Raw genomic sequence first — 22,246 nt, forward strand, 5'->3', positions numbered from 1 at the left:
AGAGGCCCACGCACTGTGATGAAGAGTGGACCCCGCTCGCCGCAACTAGAGAAAGCCCTCGCACAGAAACGAAGACACAACACAGCCATAAATAAATAAATAAAAATTTAAAAAAATTACAAAAAACAGAAATTAGACTCTTCCTTTGGAAGATTTTATAAGTATAGGTGATTTAACATTGTGAAAGTGACTGTGATGCTTGCCCACTGTAAATTCCTGGACCTGGGATTATGTGTGTGATATGGGTTGATTATGGACCATTTACTGAGACGAGGAGGCAAAAACTCCTGTCATATGTATAATATGAGGGAAATTCTGGTCTATTCCAGATTTGTAATACAAAATACCTACAATCCAAATGGGTATTTGTGAGATATTAATGTAAGTTTGCCAAAGGACAGTGAAAACTCTAATTGCAAACTGCAGTCATACTTAAGATATCTAATTGTTCATTTTTATTCAGTATATTTATATAGTCTTGGGAAACATATTCTTGCTATTTCGTGGTCTTTTTTTTTGCAGTACGCGGGCTTCTCACTGTTGTGGCCTCTCCCGTTGCGGAGCACAGGCTCCGGACGCGCAGGCTCAGTGGCCATGGCTCACGGGCCCAGACACTCAGCGGCATGCGGGATCCTCCCAGACCGGGACACGAACCCACGTCCCCTGCATCGGCAGGCGGACTCTCAACCACTGCGCCACCAGGGAAACCCTCATGGTCATTTTTGAGTTTTAAAAGCTTTTAAGTACTCTTTGGATTTGATAGCCTTCAGCTATTTTTTGAAGCACAAAGTTTTTATAAATGTTTTTTGATTTTACATTTAAGTGAACTTTTAAAATTAAAGCAGTCATTTTGGATGCATATGAGTTTGTAATATCTTACTTTAAAAAGGCTCCACTGTAAGGTTTTAAAACTTATTGTTATGTTACAGACCGTTGGCAACACTTACGGTAATTTTTCATTAGCAACAATGTTTCCCAGGAGGGAATTTACCAAAGAAGATTATAAAAAGAAATTACTGGATTTGGAACTTGCCCCAAGTGCTTCAGTGGTACTGTTGCCAGTATGTATATGCATATATATTTTTTCTATTCTTATAGTCCTGTTTGTTCTGCTCTTGATCTTTTCCTATAATTAGAGGAAGGGAAGGTGAAAAGTGTACTGTGGGTAATTAAAGTCCAAAGTATCAAAAAATGTTAGATCAGTTTATTGTTCCATTATCCTGGGCTTTATATTTGTATTGCTAGTGAGACACAATATAAATTTTCAGCTTTTTCCCTCACCTATTTTCATGTACAAAAAACGACCAGTAGGAGAGGAAAAGAAATGTAGAATATCTGCCTAATCTACTGACTTGCTGTCATTTATTTATGTATGAGTATATGAGTACTGTTTACCAATTTTTAAAAAAATATTTTAATCTAAAAATAACATTCATTTTTAAACATATTAATCCCATCTGATCCTAACAATATTTTAATCTCTGATTAAAAAAAAGGCTCAGAACCTTAAATAATTTTGCCAAGGTGCCACCTTAAGTGCCAGAGCTGGGATGAGAGCTTGGTTCTTCCATATCTTGGTTAGTATATGGTAGTGCCCCCTAACCTGCAGTTTCTCCTTCCGTGGTTTCAGTTACTCGTGGCCAACCGCACTTTGAAAACATTACATGGAAAATTCCAGAAATAAACAATTCATAAGCTTTAAATTGCGGGCCGTTGTGAGTAGTGTGATGAAATGGTGTGTTGTCCCATCTGGAACATGAATTATCCCTTTGTTCAGCGTATCCATGCTCTGTATGTTACCTGCTCATTAGTCGCTTTCTGGCCCTCTTGGTTATTGGATAGACTGTCGAAATATTGCAGTGCTTGTGTTCAAGGAACCCTAATTTTATTTAATAATGGCTCCAAAGCTCAAGACTGATGATGCTGGCAATTTTGCTAGTCCCTTATTGTGCCTAATTTATAAATTAAACTTTATCACAGGTATGTATGTATAGGGAAAAACATAGTATCTTTAGTGTTTGGTACTATCCATGGTTTCAGGCATCCACTGGGGGTCTTGGAAAGTATCCCCTGCAGGTAAGCAGGGGGACTACTGTAGCTTACCCAGATCTGAGCTTTAGCCCCACACCTAAAACAGTAATCAGGATTAGTTGTATTCATTGAGATCTGAAACCTTTCCCTTTTTAAAAATCATTAAGAAAGACTTTTAAAATCAAACTTGTTAATTTCATTACAAAAGTTTAGTTCTCTTCAAAATAATTGGTTCATTTCACTGAGAAACTACTTTCCAGTTTCTGTGTTGTAATTACTCCTTTAAAGAAAAAGAGCTCCAGGAGTTCCTAGAAGTTTACACACTTGAAAAACAGCAAAAGATGGCAATTTTACCTTCTTGCAGTAAACTAAAATCCACAGGACTTTTCCAGGTAAAAAAGTTTATCTGGAACCTTGAGTGTGATGTGGTTGGGCCGATGTTGTCTTTATCTAGGTTCTTTCTTAATTTTTAGGCAGGAAGACCAACTACATCCATGGTACATTCTTCCAGTGGCGACTTTTGGACATTCTTGGGGACAGTACTTTACCCATTCCTTGCCATCTGGAGATTGATTAGCAACTTCTTATTCAGTAATCCTCCTCCTGCACAGACCTCGGTGAGAGCAGCATCATTGGAATCCTCAAACCTTGCATCGTCTGGCAACTCAGAAAAAAGGTATTTGTTTGTATTTTCCCCATTTGCAAAATATGTTAGTAATGCCCAATGCCTTATTCAAAATGAAAAATTTTGTTATGGATACTTTGCCTTTTCTCTGTATAAGGGGGAAAACCCAACATGTTCTGGGAAGCTCAATACCTGAGTTTTCTCAGCCATCTTTCTAAAACCTATTCCATGGAAAGCAACTTTCACTGCTACTGATTTTATTATTTCATTTATTGAATTCTCTTTATCCCATAACAAAAGGCATATTTTTTTCAGGTCTAAACAGTAATATCTTTTCTTGTTACCCATGTTTTGTCTGACAAGATACTTCATTAATTTCTTAGTCATCTTGTATGATTACTTTAGAGGGATCATTGTGCTGTAGATAATTTAACTGCCTCCTCTGGGTCATTCAGAGAAGGACCAAACTGGATGTTCACTTGAAAATGAAGTAACTCTTCAGAGAGTTATTTTGGACTAGTTCCTTAACCAAGAGGCCTTACTTTTGTTGGAGATGGCCAAGGTTTGAATGGTAATACTGATAGACAACACTAATGGTCTTAGCTCATACCTCTGTTAAAATTCTACATATTTGGAAGAGGTTTACAGGAAGTATTTTCTTAGAATTCGAGATTATACCCCCTTCTAATAATTAATAGCACAGTTTATTACAATATATACCTAGTATTGTTCAATACTTTATTGGGCCATTAATAGCAAATTCTCACACCAATCATATGTGTTAAGTAATGAAAATCCTTGCCTTTGTCTGCTGTAAGGAGATCCCTAATCTTGTGTCCTGTTGACTCTCTAGATGACAATTTGTGTTAACATTGTGACTGGGCTGATGCAGCCTTTATTTCTTTCTTAACTATTAAGCAGGAAGACAAGTACATTACTCAAGTGGGGACAGAGAAATTGTTCTCTATCTAGTTTTAGAACAACATTCAAACTAGGTCTTGTTAGGTCTGAATTTCAGAGCTCTTACTGAGCAATGAATGGAAGCATTTCATCCTGAATTACTGTCATATAGAAGAGCTTGCTGTGTGGGTTTCAAAAATTTATTTCAGGTAAGGGAAAAGGTCTTGGGTTGGGGCAAAGGATGGGATGAATGTATATCCGAGCAGGTGAAGCTTCGTGTTCCACCACTGGTTTTTGTTTTTCTCTCTCCCTTCCCCTCCAGTGTTGGAGAATGTATTAGCGTAAATTTCACCTGTTTCCTTTCCATTTTCAGATGAAGAACTGTTTGTTCTAAATTGTCCATGCAGAAATAAATCACTCTTAAAGATTCTGACAGGATTGAAAATTGCTAACTGACCATTTCTGTATATTAAGCTATGATTGGAGTTTGGGATAGCCTCTAGGGTGTTGTGTAAGTTATAAATAAATATTTTAGTAGATACATCAGCTTGCATAAATAATAAAGGAAAGATTTAGTTGGCAAGTGGTCCCAGTCTTCTAAAACTTAGTGAGTCACCAAGAAATACATGGACAACATGATGTGACTAGTTTGGCTTAGAGAACAGATGAAGTTACACCACCAAAAATGTATAAAGTCTAGTACTGCATTAGTAGATATAATGATCTCTGTGGACGTTTCTTAAACTATACTAATGGCAGTTTAAAAGAAATGGCTTTGTGTTTTACTGCTGTTTTCATTTTATATCATCATCTTCTTTCCTCCCTCTTTTGTTATTTCAGGGAACCAGTCAGAAAAAGAGTGCTGGAGAAACGGGGGGAAGACTTTAAAAAGGAGGGCAAGATATACAGATTGAGGACTCAAGACGATGGTGAAGATGAAAACAACACTTGGAATGGAAATTCTACTCAACAGATGTAGTGTGACAAGTACAATATGTGCAGTAATCATTGTTTCTCTTACGATTTAATTCAACTAAAATTCTGCTGGAGAAGTGGGACTGCTTTATGTTTTCCAACTCATCTACAAAATGTCTCTTTATTCCTGCTTAGTGGGTTAAAGTTGTTTAACCTCAGACAAGTCAAGAGATAAAATAACTGGCTGCTAGGTCCTTGTATATGGTAACCAACTGCTAGAAACCTAAAATAACAAAAGGTCTGCGACGGCCTCCCTTTATCAGCTTTCTTGTTTAGTATTTCATATGCCCATTAGCCCTGTGCTCTCAGATGATATGTTTTGTTTAGGGCTGTTTTGCTCCAGAACTCCTCAGCCCACACAAAGTAACTGGTATGTCACTGAATAATTTGATTTTGAGTCAGAGCGTTTTAACTAGCCAATCAGATGATAATTTGGGTTTAACTTTTCTCTTCTTGCTCATCAGCTGCAAGCAAAATCTTGTAGTTTTTAATCTTAAACACTGAATAAAAAAATCTTTTCCAAAAATCAGAATGATCTTATCTTTCCTTTAAGTTTTGTTATCCTAGCATCTTTTTGTTGCACAGGGCTGTGTGGAGGTCATGTGTCTCTGATACCCCCCTACCCCACTGTACTGCCCTGGAACTATCCCAGGAAAGGAGGTGACCACCTTATCTTAAATATCACTGCAGGAAGAAATTTTCTGACACACACCGATGCTATGTTACTGTCTCTCCTAATTCAGGGAGGCATCGCTTTGTTTGCATAATGTTACGGTCTTTGTTCTCATCGGACAAAACAACTGCTGGTCTACAACTAGTTCTCTGTCACCTTTGTACTGAAGTTTTGCTCTCAATAATGATAATCACTCTTCAAAGAATTGAAGTACCTGTACTGTAGGACAAGAAGTAGGGAATTAAGATCTGCCTCTTGCTCATTTGGTTATTCTTAAGAATTTTAGGTTCTTAATCTGACTAATGTGCTACTATATGTTTATGGTGGTGGAGACACTAAGAATGTTTGAAAGAGGGAGTAAGTTTGACTGTTCCTCTTCTAATCTTTTGTGTTTAGATTGGAATAGAAGGACTCTGACTTTATTTTGTAATGGGAGGAAGAAATTTTCCCAGAGCAAACTTCGTTTTTCACCAATGAAGTAACAGTGACTTTAAAAAATGGTAATAGTGTTGGCAAGGAAACAGTGAGACCAGGTACGTTGTTAGTAGGAATGAAAACTGGGATAATCTTTCTGAAAAACATTGTCAGAAACCTTAAATATTTCATGCTCTTTGATCTAATAAGTTTTTTGAAGGAATGACCATAAATGCAGGCAAAAGTTAGGTATAAACATGTTAAGTTTTATTTATTTTACTTCAGAATTAGAAACCAGCTAAATGCCTTCTGCAGAATTAACTTTTGCTGAGGAGAAATGGCACAATACTGATTCAACAATTCAGTTTAACGTATTTATTGAGTACCTGTTATGCGTTCCGGGAAAAAAGCAGGATACAGAGCTGTAGGTACAGTATGATCTCAGCTTTATAAACACATTTTATATAGAGGTAGTACTATGTATTAACATAATGTAAAGAAAACGCACCAAACGTTAATGGTGGTAAGAGTGATTATATATAATTTTAGTTCTTTTTTGCATCCTTATATGTTTCTCAATTTTCTGTAATGAAATTACTTCCATAATTTAAAAAGTAAGCTTGAAAAAGAAACATCTCCAGCAAGCATCCCATTTCAGTAAAGGTTTGTCGTCTTTAAAAACATAGCAATATGTGAATAAAAAACCAAGTTTGCCTTGAAAAAAAATCAAATAGAGATTCTTAGAGAAACGTACATAAAAGAATGATTCAGTCTTTGAGTAAGAGGATCCTTCATCAATTTTATATTTTAAAAAGTGTGCATGGTAAATTCAAAACCGTATGGAAGGCTATAAAATGACATCTTCCTCTTTGTATCCTATCCCCAGTTCTAGTCCCCAGAAGTAACCTCTATTAACAGTTTCTTTTGTAGTTTTCAGAAAAATTTTATGCATACATAAGCAAATATGTAATCTTTATTTTTTAAATAAATGGGATCATATTATATATATACTACTCTGCATCTTGCTTTTTTACGTACACAGTCTTGAAGATCTTTCCCCATCAACACATAGCTACCTCGTTCTCATTAATGGCCGCAAAGCATTTCACTTGATAAACTTACCCATTCTCTGGTTGCGTTCATTGGTTATTACAGTTTTTGTGCTTGTGTTTGTTTTTCTATTACAAACATTGCTACAGTGAACATCTTTGGGAAGGTGTCTTCTTAGCTGTGGAAGTATACTTGAACATCACTGAGTCAAAGGGTGTTTGCAGTTTGGATTATAAAAAATGCTGGGGAATTGCCTCCTGTAAAGGCTCTGTGAATTTACAGCAGCTAACAGGTAGGAGGATGTTGATTTCCCCACATCCTTGGCAGCACTGTATTATACTTTTGCATCTTTGTCAACATGATAAATGAAAAACTGTATGCATTTTATATGCATTGTGTTGATTATGAATGAAGGTGAGCATCTTTTAATATTATTGGTTATTTTGATTTATTTTCTGAGAACTGCCTGTGTTTTCTTTCATTTTGTGTTTATCATCTTTTTCTTATTGATTTATAACAATTTTACGTATATTAAGAAAGTTAGCCCTTTGTCTAGCATATGCTATAAATATCATCTTCTCCATGTTCATCTTTTGATGAGTATGTTGATGGTAATTTCTTGCCAGAATTTTTATGTGGTCCTGTATCAGCGTTTTTCTTTATGGCCCCTGGGTCTTAAGTCTTGATTATAAAATACATTTCCCATTTCAGAAAGTAATTTAAAAAAAATTTACCCATCTATTCTAGCATTCTCGTGGTTTCATTTTTTTACATTTACATCTTGTATCCGAGTAAGGGATGTGGCTCCCTTTCCCCGCCTGTGGCTAACATCCTCAAGAGCTAACCTGTGAGCCACCTCCATGTATGGAGTGGTCCATCATCCACCTGCCCCCCGCCCCTGATTTGGCAGGCCGCCTCTGTCATGCACCCTGTTCCCATGCGTGGCTGGTTTGTCTCGGCTCTCTTTTCCTTTGTTGATCTTTCTATTCTCTCTGTTTCAAAACTACTTTTTATAACTAGTTTTATAATATATTTTATATTCTTTTTCCCCCCAGATTTATCCTGGATCTTTTCTCAAGTTTGTTTCATGTGAAACTTTATATTATTCTTTTTCATGTCCTGGCCCCCCCCAAAAAAAAAGTTATATTGACTTTAGGTATAATTGAAAGCTTATACGAATGTCTCATATCACTTTTAGAACCATCTTCACCCCATCTGATAAACTTTTTCTGTCTATTGGTAGGAGAAAAATGCTTGTGCCCTGCAATTCTGACTGTCAGGTTGGGGCCCACGGCAGTGGAACATTTTGATAGGAATTTTCTATAGATACAATTCAGGTAAGGAACACTTATAAGAAGCAAAATTTTGAGTGTGATTGGCCTTTTAAAACCAATTGAAAACTGCTCTATTTTAAAAAAAAACTTTCTCCCAGATATCTAGGAAGAATATATAGACTAAACAAGTTCGAGTGTTCCATACTGTGACTGTCTGATTAGCACCTCCAAGGGGCATTGATAAAGACTTGCTGCTACTCAGCATATGTTTTGTGAATGAGCACACAAATGCAGCGGGTGTGTTTCCTCTGCCCTGTCTCCAAAATGTGCCTGCCAGGGACACTGAGACGTGGCCCTCTGGCCTCCAAAAGCTAACAGCAGAGGATTACTGCGGTGAAGCTATACAAGCGGACAGTCATAACTTCTGTGGAACCTGCCTTCTCAAGGAGAAGCACCCATAGAAGATAGATAGGACACAGTTAATAGCACCTTTTTTAGTTTCTGAGGAACACAAGGTAAGCGTCTGGGAGGGAGCCTGAAGAGAGAGGGCAGGAGATGACATTGTAGTTGATTTTTTATGAAAAGGATTGATATGGTTCTTACTAATGTTTTTGCCTTTAAAATCTCTGAAAATTAAAACAGCCCAGTTCAGTGGCTCACAGAACCAGTAGACGCATTCAGTATCTACTTATTTCCACAAGAGCCACTCGCAGGGTCATCTAATGCCCACGTGAATTCCTGATACTGAGGCACGGTGGAGATATTTCCATTTTAATCAGGGACTTGAAATCCTTCAAGTTTAATTAGTATCTAATAGTGCAGAGACTTTTACAAACTCTGTTATGGGTAAATTATAAGATCCTCAGTGGTCCTGGAGGTGGCAAAGGCTTCAAAGAAACTAGGCCTATTTTGCAGAACTGGAGGAGGTGGTAACTTGAGGTCAGAGTGAAGAACTATGGCTCAATTCCTGTTCACCTGGTTGTGTTTGCTTTTGCTTGGAGCGCTTACAGTACTTGTAGGACAGAAATGCCACACCAGAGACTCCAAGAAGCATTAGAGCAAAGAGTACATACAGTGCTGTCTGGGCCTCTTTTGTACCCAGCCTGAGCCCCAGGAACTGAACGTCCTCTTCTCTCATGGGGCTGGCGGTGGGCTCAGCATCTAGGAGAGGACAACAGAGGCAGTGTGTGCATTGGTACAGACGGAGTTATCAGATGTATGTTAACCTAGATTAAGCCCGAGCCAGATCCTTGCAGTAGAGAAGCTACAGGGTGAGCACGTTGCGGAGGTGACGATACGAATCCTTCACACTGAGTTATGAGCCTCTGAAGGAAGTCACGTCATTTTAGTTTTGAAGCATCCCTCTGAGTGATTAGAGTATAATCTATACTGGATAATTGTCTCTTAATTTGTATAGTACTTTATACTTTTTCAGTCACTCAGCAAACACTGGCCACCTTACATTGTGCCAGGCACGGTGTTTGATCCTTGCATCGGCCCAGCGTTCGCCTAGTTTCTTGCCTAAGGCTGCACAGCAAGTTAGTGGTAGGGCTGGGACAAGAATCTAGACCTGCTGTTCCCAGACCAGGGCTTAGTTTCTCGATGTAACTTTAACCCTAATTCCTTTGTTCCATCCTAAGAATGTCTGGAGCATTCAAAGAACAGAAATGTTGGTTGAATGAATGAAGGGGATGGAGAGGCAGAGAGGAGGGTAGTAAACTAGAAGAAAATAGAAACAGGCCCCCTCGCCCCTCACCCTCTGGCTTTTGTCCCTCCCAGAGCCACGTCTCACCTTGCTGCAGACAAGGGTGTGGCCCTGCAGCGGGGTCAGGGAAGCCGTTGCACCGGACTATGGAGGCGTAGAACTTGGCGGACGCTTTGGGGATCCTTGGCAGAGAAGTGTCAGTATAGTTCACGAAATGCACACCGAACTTCTCTGCGAAGCCTGTGGCCCACTCAAAGTTGTCCATCAGAGTCCAAACCGTGTATCCTCGAAGGTCCACCTTATCCTGCACAGCTGCCCAAAGACAGGCCCCAGCTTGAGCTTCCCTGGTCTTCCCAAGACACCTTTCCACCAGGCCTACTGAGGCCGTGCCTGCCCACAGCTTCCCTACAGTCCCTGCATGCAGGTCAAGGTGAGCTTTTTTCAGCTCTTTAAGAGAGCTGCCCACCCTTTGCATGCAGGAATCGTTAGCTGGTCCTCCATGGGTGCTCCTGCATTTTCTAGAAAGGCCCAGCCCTGAATGGGAGTCAGGAACATGGGTAGAGACTAAATTAATCCTCCTGGGTCATGTGTAATCCTCCTTGTCTTCACATCATGGGTTATTGGTCTTGGACAGAGCCTTAGAGTGTTAATGCTCTTCCCTATAGAAAAGTGGCCCTCGGAAAATATTTTGTCTGGAATAAGATTTTCTAATCGTTTCTTTTTGCTGCTGCATTGCTCATTTTCTTTTACTCAGCATTACTTACCGTTTCCATGTCATAGTCCCATCCCAGGTTGTTCTGCTGAGCTAAGGGCCTCAAACTTTTGCTTGGGGAACAAAAGATCATACAGACAACCCCTCCAGCCCATTCCATGTGGCCCCCGCCCAGACTGTCCTCAGGAGGGCACTGCTGTTCAGGGACACTGACACCAGAGGATCAAGCAGAGCAAATGACAGGCCAAGAACTCGGGTCTTAGCTGTATCAGGCAACAGGGTTTGCTTGCTGAGCTTATATCTAGGAAGGAAGACTCTTAGTGTGCAGCCCCAAAGGCTTAAACCCAAAACGAGCTAGAAACCTCATCTTTCTCATCTCGGGCTTGTGGATGCAGTACTGCCCTGACTGCAGACGTTAGCATATGTTTCCAGCAGTGAAAGGTGCACTTGGAGGAAGGGCAGGGGCCTGGCATACCTTTGAGCGCCTCGTTGATGTAACTGCGGAGGTAGTAGATCCTAGCAGTGTCGTTGAGGTCTGATTCTTCCCGCTGGGACACTCCATTTTCTGTTACGTAGATCGGGGGGTTGTTGTACTCCTCCTTTAACCAGTTCAGGATCCTCCTGAAGCCGAAAGGTGTCATCTTCAGCCAGAAGGAGCCAGAGTCTGGCCAAGAGCGATCTGTGACGGAGGCAACTCCCCTACGAGTTCAAACGCTAAGGTTTAGGTCTCGATTTGTAAATCCCAAGAGGCCCTCTGCACAAAACAGGATTTACACTGGAAGAAAACCTAGATTTTTGCCTAGACTCGAGAGTCGTAGCTACACCTAGAAGAGTCAAAAGGCCTCGGATTCTCTTTTCACTAGTTGTAGTGGCATCAGTCAGTGCTGGTGTAACTTTGGACAGGCCACCTAAGCTCTCTGTTCTGCTTTCTACCTGTACAGAGGAATGGTCTTACTCATGGATCTAACCCTCCACGGCTCTGTTAACAGGCCACACCTCACACTAGATGTGAAAGGGCTCTGAGCTTCCCTTACCATAATCTCCCATGGGATGCGAGTGCTGTCTTCAGAGAAGAGGCGCCCTTGAGTCACCTACGTCTGGTCGACGCCACCCGCAGGCCACAGGCACAGCCACAGGCACCAGTATTTGGGCCTCCATTCATGTGATGATGGGGTAGATATGCTGGGACCTGCCTCAAGTGCCCAAGACCCTTCCTCTCTCTCCAGCGATGGGCAAGGAGAGGGCATCAGGTTGTGCCAGAGGGAGCTCTGCGGGGGTGCACAGAAGCTCATGCATTTCATTAGGAGGAACAGCCATTTAGATATTTCTTAACGTCCAAATCCTTCAGGAAAAAAAACCGTTGCGTTTTATCAGGAGCTGGATTTATTGTTCACCTGAACTGCATGTGGGGTGTTTCATAAGCTTGAGCACAGGTGCCTGGGGAGACAGTCCCAGGACCCATGAGGCAGCAAGAGTCGAGTGGGTGCGTGAACGGGGACCAGCAGGGAGGCCTCTCAGCCCTGCTCAGCAAGCCTGACTCTGGTGGTTGCAGGATGCAGTGGGGATGTCAGCGCTTGTTTCCAAAGAAAGAACCCGGACAGAGTCACAGCTACTGATGGGGAAAGATGCTTTGTCAGAAGAGGGACAAAACAGTGTGCACACATAATAATCCTGATTTTTTGTAATAAACATTTCTGTATAACTATATACTATATAAACTGTATGTAATATAAATATATAGAGAGGTAGTACACCCATACACACACACACATACTTCTGAAATGACACAAGAATTTCCTGTTCTTGCTTTCCAGTGTTTCTACTGTGAACATATATTATTTGTAATACAGAAATAATAGTTTAACCTTTACCGTCAAAAGGAAAAAAGAAGCTTGTTATTTTGACTGAAATAACATCTGGTAAGTGAAACAAATCTGATGAAAAAAGAAAACCGAAAGAAAAAAAACCTTTTTTTCATGTTTTTAAAAACTCTTAAGCCTGTCTGCTTTTTAAATGGAAAGCATCTTGGAAACCCTAGCCTGAATTACTATCTGACTGATAGAGGTTTTTTTAGGTATCTCAGGAGATGGGGCTCATCTTGCAAAAACCCCAGGATATACAGCATGAGGAGGCAGTTTCAGAGGCTGTACAGGCCTCTAAGTGAGAGAAGAGGAGCACTTCGCTGTCTTTTCCAAAGATTGTTCCAGGCACCCTTCCTTACCTGTCTGCATCGAAGGAAGAGATCCAAGAGGCATAGTTGAGATCGTAGGCCAGGACAGTGGTGTAGTGATTGAACCCAAAAAAGTCATAGGTGCCGTTGATCCTCCTCTTCTCACTCTCTGTGAACTCAGGGAGCCTGGAAGGAAAGGGCCCTTAAGGACGTGGGGTTTGGGAAGAGAACGTGCTGTGGGGTGTTGGTGGAGGGCTCTAAACTCAGGTACCTGGAGGTGACTACGGGCCTCTGGCCGGGAGCAAGGAGAGGCCCTCCCAGCTGCTGCTGAAGGCACCTGAGCCTCCTTCTACCAGACCACAGACCTCGCCTCCCTCTGGCGTTGCAAGACCCTCTCTCTCTTCCTGTTGCAAGTTTTTACTGTGGTTTGTTTAGGCGTGCTATTTTTCTCCAAAGTCATCCTCATTAGTAGGGGAAATACTTTTACAAATTGAATTGACTGAACTTTTGAGATTTGGACTTTTCTGCTCACATGATTTCACTGCACTTTTTAAAAAATTAGTTAACTTATTTTTGACTGTGTTGGGTCTTCGTTAATGCAAGCGGGCTTTCTCTGGTTGCGGTGCGCGGGCTTCTCATTGCGGTGGCTTCTCTTGTTGCGGAGCACGGACTCTGGGTGCACGGGCTTCAGTAGTTGTGGTTCGCGGGCTCAGTAGTTGTGGCACACGGGCCTAGTTGCTCCGCGGCATGTGGGATCTTTCCGGACCAAGGCTCGAACCCGTGTCCCCTGCATTGGCAGGCGGATTCTTAACAACTGCACCACCAGGGAAGCCCTGCACTTTCTTTTTAAACATCTGGTGGAACATTTTCCTTGTATTCTTTTCTTTTTAATTGAAGTATAGTTGATGTACAGTGTAGTGCCAATTTCTGCCGTACTGCAAAGTGACTCAGTTATACACATGTAGACATTCTTTCCATGTATTCTTAGTGAGACTTTTCTATACAATTCAATCAACATGCACTTGTGTGCAACACTTAGAGGTTCATCTCAGCCAAATCCTGACTACATGCTGCAGGTTTAGGGTTGCCTAGAGAACGCCCTGCTTAGGTGCCTGACACCTCACCTTGACCTTTCTGCTACCATTAACCTGGGGAAGAACCTTCCCTCCCTGGGGTTTCTGAAATACTGGGGCAAAACTAAGCCCCTGTGCCCACGCCTTTACTTCCCCGCTCAGGAGCCAGCAGGGGTTCCTCAGGTCCCGTGGCGTCAAGGCTGATCCCCTGTGCTCGGCCTCCAGGCCCGCCACCATGTGGCCTTGGCCCTCCCACCGCTACTGGGCCAAGTCTCCCGAATTCCAGCTGCAGGTGTCCCACTCATTCCGACCTCTAGGCCGGTGCTCACACGCCTCCCCATTGGATGGAAGGGCCTCTGCTCTCCCAAATGCTGTTCCTTCTCAAGGCCCAGGCTCAGCTGATGTCCTGTCTTGTCCGTGAAGTCTCCTGGGTCTACCCAGCCTGCCCTGATCTCCTCTGAGTTTTCCTTGCATGAAGAAATTGGGGAATAGAATTCCTTGGAGTGATGAAGGTCACTGTCTTCCCAGCCAGTGTGTCAGCACTCGAGGAACCATATTTGGAACCCCCTCTTTGTGTGGACCTTGCCGGTCCTGGCCCTGGCCTGGGTACACAGTAGGTGCTCAGCAAGGTTGTGTTAATGGACTGGAGCACTCAGTTGCTTGTTGGAGACCAGGGTTGACAGATCAGACCTTTTGGCTCAGCAGGACTTAACCCTAACCAGGCCAGCACACACGTGCGTTTTAAGGGCCAGGATGGATTATTTCATCCTCACAGGTATAAGACTCAAAGGCTGTGTTAGGAATGCTTGCCTTTTGAAGTTTTACCCTAGCCTCCCCTTCTTATGGTCACATGAGCTACCTTAGAGCTTGTGGGTGTGTTCCCAGAAGGCCAGGGCACTGCATCCCCTTCCCCACACCACACCTCTAATCCCCAGCCGGACGACTCTTAAACCGAGCACGGGCCCTGCAGTCAGCCTGCTTTCAAATCCCAGCTCCATCACTGAACAGCTGGGCAGTCTTGCCATAATCTCTGTGCTTCAGCTTACTCATCTTTAAATAGGAGTGAAAGTGCCCACAGAAGATGGATCAATGTTAGCTGTTGCTGACGTTGCTGTTACTTCCTTGACGGAAGTAGGACTGCCTCGGTGCAAACCATTGCCACCCACTGGCCAAAGGACAAAAAGCACTCGGCTAAGAGTCACCCACTGCTACCCACATTCACTCCTAAGGTGCTGAAATAGGATAAGATGAGCTGGGGAATTTGTCCTCGGAGTGAGATGGTGGGTCGCTAAGAAGTAGGTGCCCTGGGGACGGATTTCCTGGCTATTCTGAAGAATAATAATAAGGGCAACTGCCTTTTGTCTCAACTGCCTGTCACAGCCATGCCAGGTCCTGGGCTAAGCAATTCACGTACACACTCGCGTGTAATCTTCCCGGCAAGCAAGGAAGCTCAGACACGCCTAAGACACGCCTCTCTGACCCCAACAGCCATGCTCTCATCACTGTGCCGTACACCCAGGAGCCTCAGTTGGGCACCACAGAGCAGACTTCCTCCCAGCTCTCATGGCTGAGTGCGTGGCGGCGCCAGGACCTACCGAGACTTGTTGAGGCCTGCCGCCAAGCTCCTGTCACGGACCCGTGTCTTCATCACCTCGGGGTAATCCCCATTCTTGAAAATCGGATGTGCGAACCAGCCTCCCATGAACTGCGGGTGGGGTAAGGGGGAACAGTCAGTGCCGGCATTAACAGGCGGGCCCACAGGAGACCGGAGCTCCCGGCTCAGGCGTCGCTGACCCCAGGGCCCCTTCTCCCCAACCCAGTATGAAGCGTGCCTCTCTTCTGCGGCTGTTCCCATATTGCAGCTCAAATGCCCACAGGTCTTGTCACCCCGCTGGGAGCTCACTGTGGGAAGGGCAATGTTCTCACCCACTGTAGCTTGAGGGATGTGAACCGATTTGGCCCTGGACTTGACAAATGCAGCTGGCTGCCCTTAGGAGGGTCCTGCAGAAGAGGGGGAGAGACCCCAAGCCTCCAGGCCCTGATTTCCTCTCTTACCACAGAGCAGGTCCTTCCCCGTCCTCATGCCTAAGGACCCACCAGAACCTTCTGGGAGGAACCAGGTGCAAGGCTGGTTGCCCAGGCAAAGGATGATTCTTCATGGGTTTTGGACTCACAAAGTGAGGAACTTTTCAGTCTGTTTTCTTGAATGAGGTCCAGGCCATCCTTACCCTTAGGGGATATATGTGGCAACCAAGTGCTATGACGCTGTGGGTCCTGAGAGGCTTCTTCTATCTCGACATCCTCCCCTCACCTGCTGGCTACTTCCTGAAATGTGGGGTGAGGACAGCCTTCCATTCCCAGTCAGAGATGAGGCTTGGAACATACTCTGGTAAAAGAAGCTTCAATTCACTCTGAGGTGAGAAATTGTTTCTATGGAAGCTGATTTTATTAGGGGACATACGTATCATAGTCCTGAGCTGCAGGATCACAGTTCACGGATGAGCTGTGATAATGAGACTACAGCCTAGCATTTCCTGAGGTTTGTTTTGATTTCAGAAAACAAATTATTGCTCTAACTCACCAGTTCTGTGAGTCTGAAATGAGGTAATGAATTAATTTTGTTCCAAGGCCTTCCCCCCAGCTGGCTAGCAAATGGGACATTAAGTTCTTGTTTGCACTTTTTAATTTGACCACCTTTGTCAAGTTCGTTTGTGAAGAATTTGGCAAACCAAGGCCATTGGTGTCCTTTCAGAAATGCCACTGTCTGCGGACTCCTCCTCAGAGCCTTTAAAAGTGGGGAGCAATCTGGAGAGAGAGAGAAGCTTGCTTTTTTTTCCTGATGCTGAAACATGGTAGAGGGTGCCTTCAGACCTCTTCAGAGACAGTAGCAGGAGCCAGGGAAAAGCTATGGCATGAAGAGCACCGTTCTCTCTCTCGTCTTGCAGGGGCCCAGGCTGAAATAAGGGTGGGCCGTGTTGTTGGGACCTGCTTACTTATGCCTCCACTTCCCAGGAGCAAAATTCCATGACCAAAAGATGCATATCCTTATGTGAAGCTCATGGAAAATTCGGGGCGCTAATGAGTTTCACACAACCTAAAGCCCCCAACTTAAGGTAATTCTTAGGCAGAGTAAGTAAAATCAGATGGTGACACCTAGAGGCGAAATGTGACATTGCAGCCCAGTTCTATTAGCTCCTATAGTCAAACCACAGATTGAAAAGGCAGAATTTCTTTCTGTTATTTAGCTTCAAGCCAGTGTTGCATCCAGTAAGAGCTATATGTATAAATTATTTTTTTAAGACTTGAAAGAAAACAACCCCAAAGAACTTTCATCACAGCAAACCTATGAGGGAGGTAGGTCACCTCCATTTCAAAGATGAGAAGACTACAGTACAAAAAGTTTAGATGATTTTCCCAAGGGCACAGAATAAGGTAATAGCAACGCAGGGCCTAGTTCCTAAATCTTTGTTTCGCAGTCTAATTCTGTTTCCATTAGATTGTGACAGGAGGGGAAAAGAGCAAGAGTAAGAACAATGCCCAGAGGAAGAACAGACCTGAACGTATCTCCTGGCGGCCTCCACCTCCTCCTGGTTGGAGGGGTCTCTAGGCTCAGCCCAGTCGCTGCTGATGGTGATGGAAATCATGCCACCTTGACGGGCGCGGTACACATCGTTGTACAGATGCCAGGCCTCAGCGTGAGCCTTTATTAGGTTGTGGCCAGCAATGTAGGGACCAGTGCCAGGCCTGGAGGAGATTCCTGGAAATATACACAGAGATGTCAGTGAAGAATAAATGTGGCCAAGAATATCACTTTCTGCCTATAGATGGCCTCTTCGTGTTTGGGAGAAAGGCTGAAGATTTTGGCTTGAGGAAGAATGGAATTCAAATCCTGTCTCCACTTTTTAAAGCTGGCCAGGTAACTTTGGGTTGAGTAATTCAGTCTTTCAGTTCCTTCCTCTGCAAAATGAGCAATAGAGAGTTCTTATGAGAAGGAAATGAAACAGTGTGTGTGCAAAGCACCCAGAAGTACTGTGTCTGGCAAAGAGAAGGCACTTGATTGACAGGTGTTAGTTTCTGTACCCCTCGCCCAAAGAGTGGCTCATATGTAACAGGCAAAGTACCCAGAAGAGTGTGTGCCTCAGGAGGTGACATCCTGGCACTCTGCGGGGACCCACAGTGAAAGTAAGAGTTGGAGAGTATAGCTGATGGAAGCATCTGACACAGAGATTCCTTGAGAGCAAATGTTATGAGAGAGGCTGCCTCTCATATGTTGAAGGAATGATAAACCAAAGTGTCAACCAAGGACCAATGGGAGATACATCTGGTAATGGGTCAAAGCAGATCTCCCTGTGGCTCTTTCCAGCTTTTACATGTAATCCCAAGGAATCACATAAATGAACACGAATTTACTCTCTAAGGCTCAGAACTCAAGAAAAGGAAAATTGGAGGGTTCTCAAGGGACAAGGAGAGGTCCACAATTCCTTATTAAAAACTCTTAGGAACACAGCACTGTAAATCAACTATATACTTCAATTAAAAAAAAACAAAAAACCCAGGGTTTGATGTATTTTGGGATTAAAAGGTTTCTGTGTCTTGGAAAAGTAATAAGTTGCATATAACATAGTTACATATGACCCCAGCAGGGCCCAGGACAGCTCTCCACGATTAAGGACATTAATACGTCTGCTGCTGAACTTTTCCAATTTTAGCATATGTGCTGCCGAAACGAGCACTGCTCGTGCAGAACTTCTGAATGTTCACTCTAAGTGGGATGTCACCTCACATTGGTTCAAGTCAGGTTAAGCCCAGGTCAGCCAAATCATATATTGGAAACTTTTGCATTTTTGGAGTTGCAAAAACCACTGTGGATCTCTACAGTCTGATGTATTGTCCTTTCCTATATTGATTAGTCCACACCCTTGATCTCAGGCAGCTTCCTATCTGAGGCAGATCAGAGGTAGAGAGAGAGCAATGAAGCCATTTGGATGTATTGAGACGTGAAGTTCATGTTCAGCAAAAGTGGTGTCAGAAGGGGGAAGCTCTGCTGCCTGCCAGGCAGCCCTGAGCAGAAGGCAGGGATTATGAAGCACTGCCTTCGGGCTTTCGTAGCCTCCTCCTCCAGGGCCACCTGGATTTCATGTCTTTGTGGTGCTGAGAATGCCACACTCCAAAGAGCTGACAAGGGGGGGTCTGGGACCTTTACCTGGAGCTGCTGTCCCATAGCCATAGCCCTGGTTAGCAATGACAAAGGGCTCGTTCAGTGTGATCCAGAACTTCACCTTGTCCCCCAGCCTCTGGAAGAGCACATCTGCATACTCCTTAAACCGCTGTACAACCGTCTCATTCTCCCAGCCTCCGATGTCCTGGAGTGCCTGCGGCAGGTCCCAGTGGTAAATGGTCACCTGTGAAAAAGCAAGATCAGCATTTCCATCAACCTCCTTTTCATGGGAAGCCAGCGATGCTGTATGCACCAGCGTAAATGTCTACTGCTAAAGCTGAGGATGAATGATGTGACAAATAAGCCTCAGGGTTCTCTGGCCGGAAGGGTAGGACAGCAGTGTTGAAGTGTGAGAAATTCATACCTCTGGATCAGAGAAGCCTGGGTTTGAGTCTCAGCTCTGCCACCTACCAGCCATCTGACCCCAGGCTCAGGCCCTGAGACCTCCATGTCCCGGAATCGTTGTGAGGCCGAAATCACATGGCAGAGGACACAAAAAGTGGCTGACATCCTGCCATCTCTTCAGCAAATGTTAGCTATGGTTGTAGTCAAGGATCAGAAATGCTAGAGCTTCAGAACCGCCGGGATAGACTGCACTGAGAGTCTGAGGCTCTGAGGCATTTTGCTTGTAAAGGGGCATCCCCATGGACATCTGTCTGGAGGTTCTTTCTGAGGACCTGGGAACCCTTTGCTGGAGAGGGGCCCCTATGGCCATGTCCGTGTGGTAGCCTTTCCTCTCTCCGGGTCTTCCCTTGATGCTCCTGACACACCCCCTCTTGGCCACGCCGGGGGTCTCCACTGTCCGCAGTCTCCACTGGGCTGCCAACCATCTTCAGCTCAGGCCCAGTCTCCCCCTTTGCCTGAAATGCCCTTCCCCTGCCCACCCACCCACCCAGACTGTCCTCTTTCTTCAAGACCCACACCTCCTTGAAGCTTTTTCCGGCCACAGCACTTTTCTTTTCTGCGGTGTCTCAATGCCCTTAAGAACTACAGGGAATTCCCTGGAGGTCCAGTGGTTAGGACTCCATGCTCTCGCTGCCAAGACCCTGGGTTCGATCCCTGGTCGGGAAACTAAGATCCTGCATGACACGTGGCACAGCCAAAAATAAATAAATATTTTTAAATCTATTTAAAAAAATAAGAACTACAAAATCATTAAGCCCTGAGTTCTGTTCTTTCTGATGTTGTGAATTGTTATGTGTAATGGAGCTCGTTTCCCCCCAGATCTTGGGCTCCTGCAGGGCAGCCACTGGCCATCCCCTCTCCATCACAGCTAGTGGTCACACACACTGTAATAAACGCCGCATGGATGATTTGTTCCTGCAGTGTTAGCAGTGTGAGAAGTCCAGGTAGCACTTTTATTTGTAAAAATCTCTGCTTTTGGGGTGGGGGGTGGGGGGGAGGGGTTAATGCGGAGATTATGCTCTGGCTGCAGTGCATAATCTCCAATCAATACAGCAGAGGAAACACACAGTATCATAGAACTAGTGCCCTCCAGCTGTTTATCATAAATGGCCCAGGGGAAAAGGAGAAGTATTCTTATGCTCCCAAGTAAAATGTAAAAGATTTGGTGACAGTAAAGAAGCCCACAAGTGAGCTTCTGTATTATTATTCATAATAACTCATGGCTTAAAAACACGTGCACTTTTGCCTCAGCAGTTCTGCTCCTAGAACCATATCCTACAGATAAACTTCCACCCTAGTGTAATTATGCATCTATGGTTACTCATTGTAGTGCTGGTTATAATGGCAAAAGAGTGGAAACATCACAGGGAAGAGTGTCCATTAATAGGGAAGTGATTAGAGAAGTAAGGTACAAACGATTACCACATAACTAAAACAAAGCAAAAAAGCAACAAATGAGGAAACTATGTATGGATATGGAAATATCTGTAAGAGCCCGCCAGCCACAACTAAGGAGCACACGTGCCACAACTAAATAGCCTGTGAGCTGCAACTAAGAAGCCCACATACCACAACTAAGGAGCCCACCTGCCACAACTAAGACCTGGCACAACCAAATAAATAATAAATAAAAAATTTTTTAAAAAGCAAGTATCAAACTGTATGTATCATACCATTAGGAAAAAAGAGGGGAAAAGGCATATACATACACATATACACATGCCTACTGGTCACATACACAAAAGGACATGAGAACCCAGCAAACTTGGTCACCTATGAGGGAAACACGGCTAGAGGTCAGCGGCAGAAGGAAAATCTTTACTGATCATTCAAAAATTAAATTTGAAAACAGCATTTTTTTCACACAAGAAATGTTCTCTCCAGCCCAACTGGCTCCCAGGGGACTTGGCCAAGGCCAGGTCAGGGCCCCATCTCACCTGGGGCTGGATGCTGGCAGCCTGCAGCGCGTCGATGAGCCGCATGTAGTAGTTCAGGCCCGCTTCATTGATGTATTTGGTAGTTCCGTCAGGGAGGATGCGAGTCCAAGAGATGGAAAAGCGATAGTGGGTCACACCCAGGTTCTGCAGGGCGACCACATCCTCGGCAATCTTGTGATAACTGTCACAGGCCACGTCTCCAGTGTCATCATTCCCAACTCTCAGTGGTGTGTGAGAAAACGTGTCCCAAATACTGAGCCCTTTGCCATCTGCTCTCCACGCACCTTCGATCTCAAGATGACAAGACATGGTCTAAGCAAGTCATGTAGTCAAGCCCTTCCCAGTCAGTGGGTGAGTCCTGACATAAGTCGGCATCACCTTCTCTGCCACCCCCCGATTTCTGAACTCCTACAGCTTCCTGTACATACTTTCTGAACATCACAGCACTGTCATGCTGCACTGCACAATTATCCGCTTGCTGACTGGCTTTCTTCCTACAAGACTGAGGTCTAGGCATTGCGTCTTTCATCTTGGTGGCCCAGCAGTCAATGCAGCAGTGTCTGGAGTATGGTGGGTGCTCACTAAAAGTTTGAATGAACAATTCCACATGCCTCAACCCCAATCACAGCCAAACAAATCCCAATGATGCCAGATGTAGAGGCAGAGTTTCTAATCAGGATGTGTATCACTGTTTCTGTGCCTCCTTTTCCTCCTCCCACCTAACCTATAAACTGATCACAAGCCACTGGGCAAATGCCTACCTATGGGCTTAGGTAGTCTGAGAGGTGTAATTTCCATAATTTACTTTAAAACACTTAAGCGTATATAGTGTGATACTGTGTGATTGGCTGCAGCTAAGGTAGTGCTGGCATTCTCAGCAAGAAGACATGTCCAGGCTTGGCCTGCACAGCCCCTCTGAGAGTGGCAGGCCCTAGGTCAGCGGGAGTGCACCCCGTGTGGCCCATCTGGGTGCAGGAGATGGCTTGGTGGTTGGGAGACTAGTTAATGCAGGGGGACTAAGAAAATAAGTGACTATGTTGAAGATATTAGGAACTAGATTTCTCATCATTGGAGAAAAGAGATA

At 44.0% G+C, this 22,246-nt stretch overlaps 2 protein-coding genes across 3 annotated transcripts in view; one reads left to right on the plus strand and one right to left on the minus strand.

The window, feature by feature from the left end:
* UBXN4 (UBX domain protein 4) overlaps nt 1-6,681 on the plus strand; it is a 34,251-nt gene extending 27,570 nt beyond the window's left edge. For both annotated transcript variants that reach the window (XM_079923457.1, XM_079923456.1), the window contains exons 11-13: nt 930-1,061; nt 2,505-2,707; nt 4,397-6,681. In XM_079923457.1, coding sequence (XP_079779583.1) covers nt 930-1,061; nt 2,505-2,707; nt 4,397-4,535 — 474 coding nt within the window. In that variant the 3' untranslated portion in view covers nt 4,536-6,681. The remainder of the gene's footprint in view (nt 1-929; nt 1,062-2,504; nt 2,708-4,396) is intronic.
* A 419-nt stretch (nt 6,682-7,100) lies between these two features.
* LCT (lactase) overlaps nt 7,101-22,246 on the minus strand; it is a gene marked incomplete at its 5' end in the record, with an annotated part of 52,509 nt that continues 37,363 nt past the window's right edge. The window contains 8 exons of the mRNA XM_079923455.1: nt 7,101-9,103; nt 9,735-9,959; nt 10,835-11,058; nt 12,581-12,715; nt 15,198-15,307; nt 17,157-17,359; nt 18,806-19,004; nt 21,163-21,453. Coding sequence (XP_079779581.1) covers nt 8,883-9,103; nt 9,735-9,959; nt 10,835-11,058; nt 12,581-12,715; nt 15,198-15,307; nt 17,157-17,359; nt 18,806-19,004; nt 21,163-21,453 — 1,608 coding nt within the window. The 3' untranslated portion in view covers nt 7,101-8,882. The remainder of the gene's footprint in view (nt 9,104-9,734; nt 9,960-10,834; nt 11,059-12,580; nt 12,716-15,197; nt 15,308-17,156; nt 17,360-18,805; nt 19,005-21,162; nt 21,454-22,246) is intronic.

This window comes from Stenella coeruleoalba (genome assembly GCF_951394435.1).
Source record: "Stenella coeruleoalba genome assembly, chromosome: 6".
Taxonomy (NCBI): Eukaryota; Metazoa; Chordata; class Mammalia; order Artiodactyla; family Delphinidae; genus Stenella; species Stenella coeruleoalba.